At 45.4% G+C, this 13,351-nt stretch overlaps 1 protein-coding gene across 1 annotated transcript in view; it reads right to left on the bottom strand.

Annotated features, from left to right (window-relative positions):
* LOC307242450 (attractin-like protein 1) overlaps nt 1-13,351 on the bottom strand; it is a 258,960-nt gene that overhangs the window by 183,587 nt on the left and 62,022 nt on the right. The window contains exons 12-16 of the mRNA XM_080016946.1: nt 11,321-11,532; nt 6,816-6,934; nt 5,147-5,263; nt 4,208-4,340; nt 978-1,165 (exon numbers count right to left, since the gene is read on the bottom strand). Of these exons, the coding sequence (XP_079873072.1) occupies nt 978-1,165; nt 4,208-4,340; nt 5,147-5,263; nt 6,816-6,934; nt 11,321-11,532 (769 nt within the window). The remainder of the gene's footprint in view (nt 1-977; nt 1,166-4,207; nt 4,341-5,146; nt 5,264-6,815; nt 6,935-11,320; nt 11,533-13,351) is intronic.

The raw sequence follows: 13,351 nt of genomic DNA, 5'->3' as shown, positions 1-13,351 counted from the left end.
GGCCATATATGCATATGTATGGCATATGTATGGTGAGCATATGCTCTATACAGTATAATACTGTATATACAGTATATATATATATATATATATATATATATATATATATATATATATATATATATATACAGTATAATACTGTATATACAGTATGTATATATATATATATATATACACACACACATATGTATATATACTCACGCTGAAGGTATTAGAGAAAACACTTCACTAACTCAGCGATTTTGATAACAATACGGAAATAAGTGTAATAACCGTAATAAATCGATAATTGATATCGGCCCAACGTTGAGTGCTTCCAGCACTTCTGTAAAATTCTAACTTATATATTACAAGTTATAGTTGCGTTCAAGCTCTCGTGAATTTAACAAAATTAAGTTAATTATATTCAGTTATATTTTATTAATATTATTATTTTACTTTATATTATTAATATTTAGTTGATAATCAAGAGATAGAATACATTTTGTGCAAATAATGGCAGATTTGCCAAAGTTTGAGATTATTTTCCTATAAAATCATAATTAATCCCATATTTATTTAGCGGGCTCTTTATAAGGTTCTTTTGTATAATGTACTTGCGTAATGCTCTACATGCTGTTTGGATTGTTGGTGGCGGGATCCACCTTTCTTGGCAAGAACGCATTGAGGGGTGAAGCGAAATTGTAGATGGTTGCGGTCAGTAAACTTTTGAAAAAAAAAAAAAAAAAAAAAAGAATAATCTCCACCACCTCAAGGGACCGAGAAAACCCGCCAAATCAATCGATCAGAAGAAGACAAACTTTGAAGAGAAGAAAGCGCCCCAAGACGAGGGTCGAGCCGGATGATTGAAAATACACTTTGAATGGAATCCTTGGACTACCTGGACGACCTTAAGGATCGGCCCTATTTTAAACCAATATTTCCTGTGGCTTCGAATTCGGGGACACACCTTTAAGTGTGAGGGCGGATTGACCCACCTTGTCCTGCAGCTGGTACTTGTGCAGTTCCTCCAGCACAAAGTCCACCTGTTTGTCGGTGACCAGCGAGGCGATGTTGCCCCCCAGGTTCTTGCAGTAGTGCTGGGCGTTGTCGTAGCTCTCCCTGCTGGAGTTGATGCGGAGGCAGGCCTCGCCCACGTGGTGCCAGTCCTCCCCACAAAGCTGGCCTGCAACAGGGGGGCAACGCAAAGAAACATTCAGGCCCAGGCTCCTGGACTTTCACCAGGCCCAAGTCAAGGCCGGGAAAATGAAGCTACGAGGTTCCAGCGCCTTGTCTGCCTGGTTTTCCTTCATCTTGAGAACCTTTAACGCCACTATCAACGCCGTATGATGTCGCCGTGCAGGAAACGGAACATGAACAAGAACATGTCGGCGTGAGAAATGTCTGAAAAATGATGACGGATGATGAACATTTTAGATTTGTCATGGATAAAGGCTTTACGCCTATTGTAACAGGGACACAACACAAAGGGAACAAATCCATAAAGACCCAAAGAACTCCCTCTTATTGAGATCGCGTCAAGGCTAATGAAGAAGTCATTCAATCGGTCCGTATAAAAAAAGGACGAACGGGGCAGTTTATTTTAGAACCCGGGACCAATTCCATTCACAGGCCCATAATGGCTTCCATCCAAGCCCTTTCATCACTGCTAAAAGCAAAACACACTTTTTCCATTTTCTTTTTTTTTTTTTTTTTTAAACCAAAGCCCATATAAGTCTAGTTTAGCGACGATCGACAAGAAACAAGAAAGAAGAGAAAGAGAGAGGGACAGAGGAAGAGAAAAATAAATAGATGGATTGGGTTTCGGCCTTTGTGTAATGCCGGAGATAAACATGTCGGCCCATTAAGCGTAATTACTCAACAGGGTAAAGCCACTTTCCATTGCCTCAGTTCATCTCTTTATAAATATTCATGTGGAGCAAACAGCCACAACAACTGCCACAACTGACAATGTATCCATTTTACTATATTCCGTTGTAACCTAATCTATTCTATTCTGTTGTATACTCTCAGATACAAAGCATGTATTATTCTTTTCTACGTGGATCGTAGTATAAACAATACAAGCAATAGTCTATGTAAGGGATAATGTGCAGCCAGCATTCAGAGTGATGAAAGACACCTGACGATCGAGTCCTGAGCGGCTGGCTGCACATTATCCCGCTTATCACATGGCTACTTGGTTGGAATATAAGAATACACTGAGGTGGAAATATTGTAAATATAATAACTGTATTGCTTGTATGCCAAGTTTAAGAGCTCCCACTGAGAACATAGTCCAAAACAACATAGCCAACAATTCGCACTGCCCAAAAAAATGAAATTGGACATAATCCACATTGATCTCTTTAAGTCTTCAATTGTAGTTTCTATGTAGCGTCACGACTCGTCGCCGCTAGCTAGTGTCAGCATTAGCACGTCGGCACCGTAAGATGAGGGGCGTAAACCCAGGCGGAGCGGTGGCGGTCATTATTCACAAACGGCGGTCATTATTCAGCTATAACTGACCGCTGATTGCAGCTATTAACCATATAGAACCTATATGGTCAAACGCATAGCTATACGTTTACTATGAACGCATCATGCGGCGCCCATATTGTGAACTGTATTGATGTAATGTGACGCAGTATCAGCGGGGAGCGTCCTCCCGTCCGCTACAGCCACAAGGCAGCGCGAGACATTCTAGCGGCAGGCTCGGCCACCGGGGCAAATCAAAGCCCGCGGTTAAAAGCCAGCGCTCCGCCGCTTCGGCTGCGGCCGCACCGCAACCCGACCGTGAACAACAGACGCAACAACAGAGGAGGCCAAAAGCGGAGCGGGGACGCCTGGGCGTGGATCACAAGGGGGGCTAACGCGCCACACCAAACCGCTGCAAGCTAAAGCAGGAACCTCCACCCAAAGCTCTCGCTACTGGAGGTGGGGTTTGTGAGAACACCAGCAGCGCTTCACGGAGCGAGGGGAGGTCCTCTAAATTCCGGCGCGCGCTTCCGTTGCCCCAAAGAAAGAACTACCAGCACCGGAGTCGGTTCTCAGAAGCGTCGGGGAAGGGCGCACAGCGGAGCTGAACCTGCCGCCATAATACCGCCGACTAAACAATTTTAATTGGCCCACTTGGCTTTGCAGCGGAGCGGAGAGCACATTTTATGGACACATTTAGGGACGGAGAGGGAGTCGGTATGTGTGCAGCCGTGAATGCACAGCGGCGTTAATAGGACATTGGGAGAGTCAGGTCACTTTTAGTGTAATCGTAATCCGAAAAGGCTGTTTTGTTTTAAAGGTTTTTCTACATGACCCTATAAACCACCTATACCTGCATGTTTATATGCGTGGTGTGTGTGCGTGTGTGTGTGTGTGTGTGTGTGTGTGTGTGTGTGTGTGTGTATATGGTTAGAGAGCCGGCGGTGTAAGGTAGGATGTGTTTCACTGTGGTTTCATTAATATCAAGGTGCGTGTTGGACTGTGAAAGATGAATATACTCCACATGGACCTAAAATGGCAGAAATGTAATGTCAAAATAACAAATATAATTTCCAAGTAATATATGCTGTGTGGTTGTGGGTTGCCACGTGCTATGTTGCGTGGGCAGGTATGGGCCCCGTGGTGAGTTCGCGTCCAGGGCCCGTGGACGTGAATCCGTCCACGGTTGTTACGCACGCCAGATGTGGGTTCAAAGTGTAGAACAGGAAACGACTGGTATTAAGGAGGCCAATGGAATTAATGGCCCCCAGAGGGGAAGCATCTGAACCCACCTCAATGTGAATTTCATCGTATCGGGGCTGGGAAAACCCATTCATTTGTAATGGGAGACGCACAACGTTGACTGCGGAAGAGAATGCAACATTTCTAACGGCTGGAACGGTGTTAACCGTGAGAGAGGAATTTGAGGATGTTCTACTATCATGGTAACACCGTCCAGATGTGTGAGTTTTCCGTGTGTGTGTGTGTGTGTGTGTGTGTGTGTATGTCTGTGTGTGGTTTAAAAGGACAACCAAACACACGTGAATACCCACCAGCATTAGTATGGCATTGGGATCATGAGGACACATTGGGTGTCCTCATAACCTCCCAATTAATCTCATCATTTAATATCTTCATAATCCGAGAGCTTCGATTTTTTTTTTTGCCCCATAATCCCAACGAGGCAAAGTTTGTGCGTGTGCGCGCGCGTGCATGTGCGTGCGTGCATGTGCGTGCGTGCGTACTGTACCTGGCAGGGCGTGGCACTCCTGCTGCTGCTGGTCCCACTGGCAACTGAGGTTCAGGGAGCAGCTCCTGCAGTTCGCCGACCTGGAGCAGTGCTGCTCCTCCTCCTGCTGACACCTGGAGGAGTCCTGCACCGCCTGCACGCACGCGCACACACGCACACACATACACACAGAATAATTCAGACCAACACGCAGACGAAAATATTTTGAATATTGACTTTTGTAATATGTCTGTCATGTATCGTCTACTTGAAAAGCTGAGACCTCAACGTCGATGTTGGAATAATAACAACAGAATGTGGATTCAAATGTGAACACTGACGAGAAACTAGCCTGAGCTAGGATGTGTGTGTGTGTGTGTGAGTGTGTGTGTGTGTGTTTGTCCAAAGCGACTCGCAATTATGCAACCACGATGGACGCAGCCATCAGGAGCCATTAGGGGGGTAAGTGTCTTGCTCAAGGACACTTCAGCACGCTAGCATAAGGAGCTGGGGATCAAACCAGCAACCCTTGGATAACTAGACGACCCACTCTACCTCCTGAGCTGAGTGTTTATTTTAGGTTCGTGTCATACAGTATTTTTTTTTTCCCCCCAAAAAAACCCTAATTTTAAATAAATTAAATAACTAATATTTTTTTTGTTATTATTCTTAATTTTTTTTTTGCTTTATTGTATATTGCCATTTTTATTATTATTACTTTGTTATTATTATTGCAAGAATCAAGGAATAAACTTATAACTCAGAGTTAGTGGTAATATTTACCAAACAGTAACAATTTCCCGTCGAATCCCATTTTAGGCGCCACGTGGTCCAATAAATGACACGACAGTTACTTAAACGGAGCTCAAACAAATTGGAACTCGACGGTCGAGGCCGAGCGACAGCCGCGAGCCCATTGGTTCACAAACAGGAAGTGGCGGTGGGGGTTGGGGTACACACATGTCCTCTGCGCCGCGCCCCGTGCTTCCACAGGCTCAGCTGGTGCTCGGACAACATGGAGGGAGGCGGAAGCTTGGACAGGGCGCCGCCGTGCTGCTGGGCCAGCTCCAGAGTCAGCTACACACAGGGAGAAAAAAAAAACCCAAAAACAAACAAAGATGGACGCACACAAGAGGAGGCAGAGAGACGGAGAAAGGGTGGAGGACAGAGCGAGGGGAGGGACGGACGGCAGACGACGCGGAAGGTTTTTGCTTTTGATCACGTTCTGCTGGTCATCGACCCCCTCCGTCACTGGAAAAGGGGGAGATGGATCGAATAATTATAATAAATGATTAAAGTCCAGGACGGGGGGCGGGGTGAGCTCTTTCGGGGGGAAACGGACGATAACGAGGGAGATAATGAGCCAGGAATCCCACAGTGAGAAGGTTTTCCTCACCAGGGCTAATAAACATCCTCGTTTTCCGCACGTGAACTCGCAAGCATCACATCTGATGCGGTCCCCCCCGGGGGCCCGGTGGAATTTATTTAAACTAGGAATGTGTTACGCTGTCAAACCGCTGAAAACGGCGCAAAACCTCACAAACACATGGTTAGTGATGCACCGCCCTGCAACAGTTAGTACAGAGTGAACAAATCTTTTTTCAGCGGCTCAGGGGTCGAGGGGGTTCCGGCGAATGAGTGGGTGAGCGAGCGAATGTTCGACCCCACGAACCGATTATAATCACTGAGGACTCATTTAAAGTGATTTAGGATAAGGGTTTGGCATTGGGCATAATTCACATTTACCAGTGCAATTTTCAACAAAACAATTTCGGTGTGGAATCATTTTCAGACGGAATGCAAACAAACAGCGGAAGGCATGATATGCAACGTGAGCCTTTTGAGGGGCGGAGGCGTCGTGAGGAATTTCAGATGTTTGTTTTCTTAATGCGCTGAATAGAGGTTTGCAAAGTTGCACGTGAAGTGATATTTGAATGTTTCGAAAAGTTGCTTTCCACTGTTAATTTGAATTGAAAGAGTACCTCAATAAAAGGGTGCAGCATTAATGTACAAGTCATGTTGCGGGCTCTGTATTTCTTTCTTTGGGGAAATGGAGAAAAGTTTGAGGGTGATTTTTTTTTTTTTAGATGCAATCGGAAGCAAATTAAGACAAAATATATATCGGATCGGAACTAACTTACGTGATCGACGATTGAATTTAAACGGATAAAAAGTATTTCTTAGTTATAAAATAATATAACTTATGTAACATAATATATTATATTAAATATGTTGTTTCTGTTTTGTATGGAATGTAAGAAAAGTAAATCATAATAATAATAATAATAATAACAATAATAATATTACATGTCTGTATCGTTTCAGAATGGTTTATTATGGTTTATATTTATTGCCTATTATTTTGACTCATTTATTATATTATGTTAATTTAAATGTTTTGTTTATTTTACACTTGTTTGCTTAGTATGTAAAATTCTAAAACAAAGCATAAAAAACATATGTATGAAATTCAAAAATGACAATACATAAATGAAATCAAACTTATATAACATCAAATTTATATAAATAAATATGCAATTCCCTCTCCTCTCTGTACATGATGTGATTTCAGTGAACTGCTGTGGTTGCGTGTTTGTGCACGCTGCCCCTAGCGGCCAGCAGGACTCACCACAGTGCAGTTGCTGGCGGCCGATATGCACTTCCTGTCCTCGCACCACTGGCATCCGCGCGTGTTGGCCGTGCAGCTGGCACAGTCTGAGAAGTGGAAGCACTGCTCATCGGTGCTGTCTGCAACGGGGGGAAAGGGTTGATTTAAAAAAAAAAAAAAAAAAAAACACAAAAAACAAACGAAATGCTTTTTGCTGACTGGGTCAAAAAACGGACCATGCCATTTTGTAAACCGTTTGAACCGGCTCGATTTCTGTGGTTTGACGGAGGGTTTCCAACATGACTCTTGGAAACTTTACCATGGGAGAATAAAGTGTGTCTATGTGTGTGTGTGTATGTTTATATAAAAATTATACATATTATATTATATATATTCCCATATTTGACACGTCATAATTTACACACTCCATGCATAGTACATTTTTCTTTTGGACTTCAATTATCAACTTTCCATTTTCATTGACATTAAGGGACATGAAAAAAAAAAAGGTTTATTCTATTCTTTTTTAATTATCATCATTCATTTCAATGTGAAATGTTGATAATAATTTACTTCTAGTCCAAATATTCTGACAAATGCAGTTTCTACATTTTGCCAGATTTTAGTCACGGCTTACTAATGTCATTAAGTATTTATTGAACATGGTGTCTATTGACTGTAACATCGACATCAGAAATATACACTGACAAAATAATTGTATTGGAGTCAATCAACTTAAAAAATGTCTTTCATTTTTTAAAACTACATTCTCTTTGGTTTTCTCAACTTAAAATGTACATGTTTAATTTCCCTATTTCAAGATGAGAAAGCCTATCTAGATAGACGCTGAGTGTCGATTTTTACAAATCGACAATTGCAATTTTTGAAGATGATCCAATGACAAGCACTGATTTTTTTATTCAGAGTTATATAACCACAGCCTTTTTAGGTGAATGAACTAGTTTACCAGAACTGATAGAATTATACTTGAAAACACATTGATGAATGCCCTGTACATTACTGTGAAGTACAGACCAAACGAGCATATTACACAGGACAATACTTCCACACAAAAAAAAAAGAAAGATAAAATAAATCCCAGCTGAAGCCCGAGTGATTATTATAAATGCCCACGTCAGTGGGAGTGACGTGGCAGTCTTCCTTTAATGCAGCTTTCCTTAAACTGGGTATTACTCACGCTAATAGATGGAACCTGTCAGAAAAAAAAGGGGGGAAATGTATTTTACTCTGATAAGAATCTTTAATAACTCACGTTCTTAGACACCCGGTTTGTCCATATTATTACTTTCCACAAAGTGGTTATCCTAAAAAAAACTGGGAGAGATGAATGTGTGTGTTGGGAGTCATAATGGAATACATAAGACTGCAGACTAAACCGGTGTTTCCCCAAACCTTCTTTCTGCCGCGTCACACTTTTTACAATGAAATATTCCCACGGCACTTTGTCGATATGCTGTCAGACACTCACAAAACTTCACAAACCCATTCATCTGTGCTGATTATTATGGTCTGCTGATATTTAGAAAAAACCTTTGAAAGGACTTGGGAGTCCGGCCAATGAGTGGGCGAGCGAGTGAATCTTCGACCCCAAAAAGTGATACAAAAATCACTGAGGGCTAATTTAAAGTCATTTCGGATTCGGGGTCAGGCATTTGGCATAATTCATATCGAATCTGACTGATTTACACTTTTCCCAGTTCACTTTACACCAAAAATAAATACACATAGACTCATCAACTCATAGACTCTCGCTCATCGCTCGGGAACTCCTCCCTCGCGCACCGTGCATCACACCAGCTGAACCAAATCAACCGGTGTTTTTACAGATTGGGTTCTTCAAGAACCCAATCTCAAAAAAAAGAGTCGAACCTTTCATCACTACTTGTACTGTAGTTCTCACATTCAGTGTGGTATCCTGGCTGGAACTGATGCCTGACATTAATTACTACAGCTTTTGCAATTTTGATCTTGCGACACAAGAGCTAGTTCCCACGATTTATTTGAAGTGGAATTTGGAAACATTTTTCAAGGCGCTGCTGGCGAGCTCTCACTGTGCACTACTTCTTCTTCTTCTTCTTCTTCTTCTTCTCTCGGCTGCTCCCGTTAGGGGTCGCCACAGCGGATCATCAGCCTCCAATACCTTCTGTTCTGCGCGTCTTCCTCTCTCGCTTTTCCACCAAACCGTCCAACCTGAGCTGTCCCTCTGATGTACTCGTTCTTTATCCTGTCCATCCTCATCGCTCCCAATGAAAATCTCAACATCCTCAACTCTGCCCCCTCCAGTTCAGCCACCTGCCTTTTTGTCAGTGCCACCGCCTCTGAACCGTACAACATGGCTGCTCTCACTACCGTCCTGTACACCTTCCCCTTCACTCTTGCTGGAACCCTTCCGTCACAGATCACTCCGCTGTACTAGTGGCTGAAAAACGACTGAACGAATCACGATGCGAGGACAACCGAGATGAGTACGACGGTACATGACAACCGGCTCCCTCTCATCCCGATCCTGCCGCCCGCGCGGGCAGGCAACCAAAAGAAAGGCAGACAGGGTCGCGTGAGAACCCGATGAGCACGACTCGAAAGGAGGGGAAAAAGTCACGCAGCCGCACGGGAAAGCGCACGCACGCGGACGGGAGATTACGAGCGCGGGTGAGAGGTGAGCGACCGACAGCTGATCTGCCATCGGCGTAATCGCGCTTTCATCAGATAATGAAGAGTCAACCCAGCTGCAGGTGCGTTTACGCCAAATTGACCATTATCTAGATTATCTCCCATCCTAGAAAAAAAAAAAACCTTCCCTAAAACCTTCCCATACTACCTGAACAAAAAACTGACACATTTTCTACATCTGGCAGGGAGAATAGAGGGAGAGAGAGAGAGAGAGCGGTAGAGGGAGGGGATGAGAGGTATTTATTTTGGCCTGATGTTGATTACTCTGGAATGAAGTAATTGTTGTGGAGCTGACCTTTGGTTCCCTGCAATTACGCCGCGCAAACAAACTTCAGAGGGAAAATATTTCCGCATAATTTTATTCGCACGACAAAGTCTCGGGCTCCCCGGCTGAGACGGCCGAGCGCACGGTCGAACTGATTAGGGTTTCGGGGCAAGTACTTGGAGCGGGAATTGAAATTATTTTTTTTTGGAGGGGGGGAGACCAAGGAAGGGAGACAGAATGGATGAAGGAAGGAACGAAAGGAAGAACCAACCCACCATCAAGTAAACCAACCAACCCACCAACTAAGAAATAAACAACAATACAAAGAACAAAACAAATAACTAAAGAACGAAAGAAAGAACTTATCCACCTACCCACCGACCCACCCTCCAACCCACCAGCAAACCAACCAACCAACCAACCGTGGTTAGGCCACTGTACAATTTTTCAAACCGGTTGGATATGAAGCCAAACAGCGGTCCGGACCGGTTTCCTGGATTTTGCCACGGGGTAATGCAAAACCAACTTCCACGAGCACGAGTTCCACCCGGAAACCTTAAGCTGCGGAACCAAACAAGCCGTTGGCAACACGCTGAGCATGGCTCAAGCAGATTGGCGTCTGACTGAGCCAGTCACAGAACAGCGAGTGCAAATTGGCCTGACACGCAGGAGCTAGAAGACCCAACTGCTTCTTTTAAATCAGCCGAGTGGGAAAATTTGGGCTCCACCACAGCAACGGAGAGCGAGTGGTGGATCGGACGAGTCGGCGTTGTTCCACAGCTGTGGGGTACTGTACTGTATGTGTGTGGAAACAGATTGAAACACTCTTCCTAATGCACACGTTTTATTATCATTCTACCGTATATTGACATTTTAAAATCCAGACCCCAAATATAAGACAACACTCCTTTTTCAGACGTATTTCCAGGGGAAAAAAAAACATACTGTATTCGGGTCGGTACGGTTATTTGCCAGAAAGTCTCATGATGACAAATGCCCGTTCAGTCGCTTTGCAAAAAATAAAAATGGTTTATGCTCGTATCAGCAAATCCGGAAATCGACCCAACTCCACAACCAACCAACCAACCAACCAACCAACCACCCACTAAGGCAGAAAGAACAAAAGAATGAAAGAAAGAACCAATCAACCTAGTACCCGCCACCCCACCCTCCAACCAACCAACCACCCACTAAGAAAGAAAGGATGAAAGAACAAAAGAAAGGACCAATCAACCAGCCCATCACCAAAGCAACAAAGAAAGAGAGAACAAAAGAACAGAACAACAAAGCAACTAACCAATCAACCCACCAACCAACCAATGTAAGATCAAAAGAAAGAAACAACCAGCCTTCCAACAAACCAACCAACCAAGAAGGAACAGGAGAAGGAACAGAAGAACAAAACCACCCATCAACCAATGGAAGAATGGAAGAACGGACCAACCCACCATTCAACCAATCAACCAGCCTGCCTGGACCAACCGACCTGACCATCCACCCACCAAACAGCCAAGCCACCCAACGATCAAACTCCCCCGCCACCCACCACCCCCACTAACCAGCCACCTACCAGGCCTCGTGGGGCAGAAGGGGGCGGTCCCGGTGCGACCGGCCAGGTGAGGCTCCCAGGGGACGCAGTCGGCCTTCACCCAGTGGCAGCGAACGCCGGGCCCGGCGCCGGCGCAACCGTCCGGGCTGGAGAACGCCGAGCAGGACGGAGGAGTGTAGGCTAGCACGTCGTTGAGAAGAATCCCTGAAAATCCTCCAAATACGTACATGGAGCTGAATGGGAGAACACACAGAAAACAGAACCGAGTGGACTGGGCTTAATCACAGAGTCGGAACAGCCTTCATTTCAAGGACTCAGTTGTTAATGTTTAAACACCTGGACTTTTTGGATTAACTCCAAATGACCTTTTAAATCCCCGGAGGTTCATTTTAAAACTACTACTTAAAAAACACAGCTTTCCTGCAGTCACGGGTGTCATTGTTGATAATCATTCAATTACAATCACTTAGTTTGCTTCTTTTATCCCTGGTTTTAATGTAGAATGGTTATTCAACAGCTGCTTTTTGGTGTATGTTCACAGGGACAACGTCTCGGTTCCCTGGGGAGGGACCAGATCTATTACTCATGGGGCTGATCGTCAGATTACGTAATACAATCAAAAGGCTCTGCATTCACGCTTGAAAGGCATCTTTTCACTACTGAGCGCCTCGGAAGGGCACCGTACCGCAGCGCAGTAACAGATCTGGTCCCTCTTCAGGGAACGGTGGTTGCCAACACAACCTAGACTTTCCCTATCGCAGGGACTGCAATCTATTACTCATGGCACTGTATACCATCATGCGATGCTATGGTGATCACCGGAGGGAGGTTCACGTAATAACGTACCCCCCACTGCCCTCTCTGTTCCAGACATGTGAGTGGACATGTAGGGAAAAATGTTGATGGGAAACTTTCTGTAAACACCGGCATTCTCAGGTCTGTGCGCCACACGGCATATGGCAGTGCGGACCTAGTAACGTCCAACATGTAAAAGCGCACAAATGTGTGTGTGCCGGGAGCTCCGAGACGCTGCCCGACATACTGTATATCCTCCAACGACGCTCCCCTGGAGACGGCCCTAGAGGAGGACACTCCTCTGGTGGAGTGTGCACGGAGGCCCTGAAGGGGCCGAAGCTACTGTAGGCCAAGACCATGGCTTCCACCACCAATGAGCCAACTGCTCCCTGGACAGGGGCTTACCCTTTGCTTGGGCGCTGAAGCACACTAACAAGCGCCAGCGCCTAAATCCTTTAAGTGCGGTCCATATAACACCGTAGAGCTCGAACCGGGCACAAAATGTTCAACCTCTCCTGCTGCTCAGACTCAAAAGGCGGTGAAAGAGAGGGATGGTCGGAGCTTCCTGGCAGGGGGCTCCAGCGTAAAATTCCTTGCCCAGCATGGGCACAGCCATGTCGGGACTGCTGCAGTGGGGAGACCCAGCTTCGTGGCCAGAGACTGGGGGGGGGGCTCTCCTCCTCGTCGGACTCGTCTGAGTCTGACGACTCTGTCTCTGCCCCGAAGCATATCCCCGGCTGCGGTTCCTCCGGGATCTCACTCGGGAAGAACACCGGCGGCGGTGTGGGAGCTGCGGCAGCACTAGGAGCAGCACTGGGCTGCCTCCCCGGGCACGCGGCAGCCCCCTTTCTCCCTGCGGTGGCCGCAGTCGGGATACGACCTCCTCGACCGGAGGAAAAAAAGAGTTACGGAGATAAAAAGAATGAATGTTAGAATATACTGCCTCACCCAACGGTGCTTCAGCCAGTGACTCACGCGAGTGGGATCCAAGAGGTGAAGCACGCATGGAGATACGGTAGTCAAGGTATGGATTCTTCTTGCGCAAAGTAACAAAAGAGGAGGAAGCGGAAGTCGGGCCACAATATATACCCTCAGGGGGCGGGACGGAAGCTTAGCGTCGTCATTTCCTCTGCCTTTCAGGCGTGAATGCGTTTAAATTTGATAACGTGATCTGACGATCAGTCCCATGAGTAATAGATCGCAGTCCCTGCGATAGGGAACTATAACTACATTAACTAACATTAGTCCTGTGGAATG

Source organism: Zeus faber, assembly GCF_960531495.2.
Source record: "Zeus faber genome assembly, chromosome: 16".
NCBI lineage: Eukaryota > Metazoa > Chordata > Actinopteri > Zeiformes > Zeidae > Zeus > Zeus faber.
Note: the sequence above shows the minus strand (reverse complement) of the source record. Positions and strands in the feature narration are given on the sequence as shown.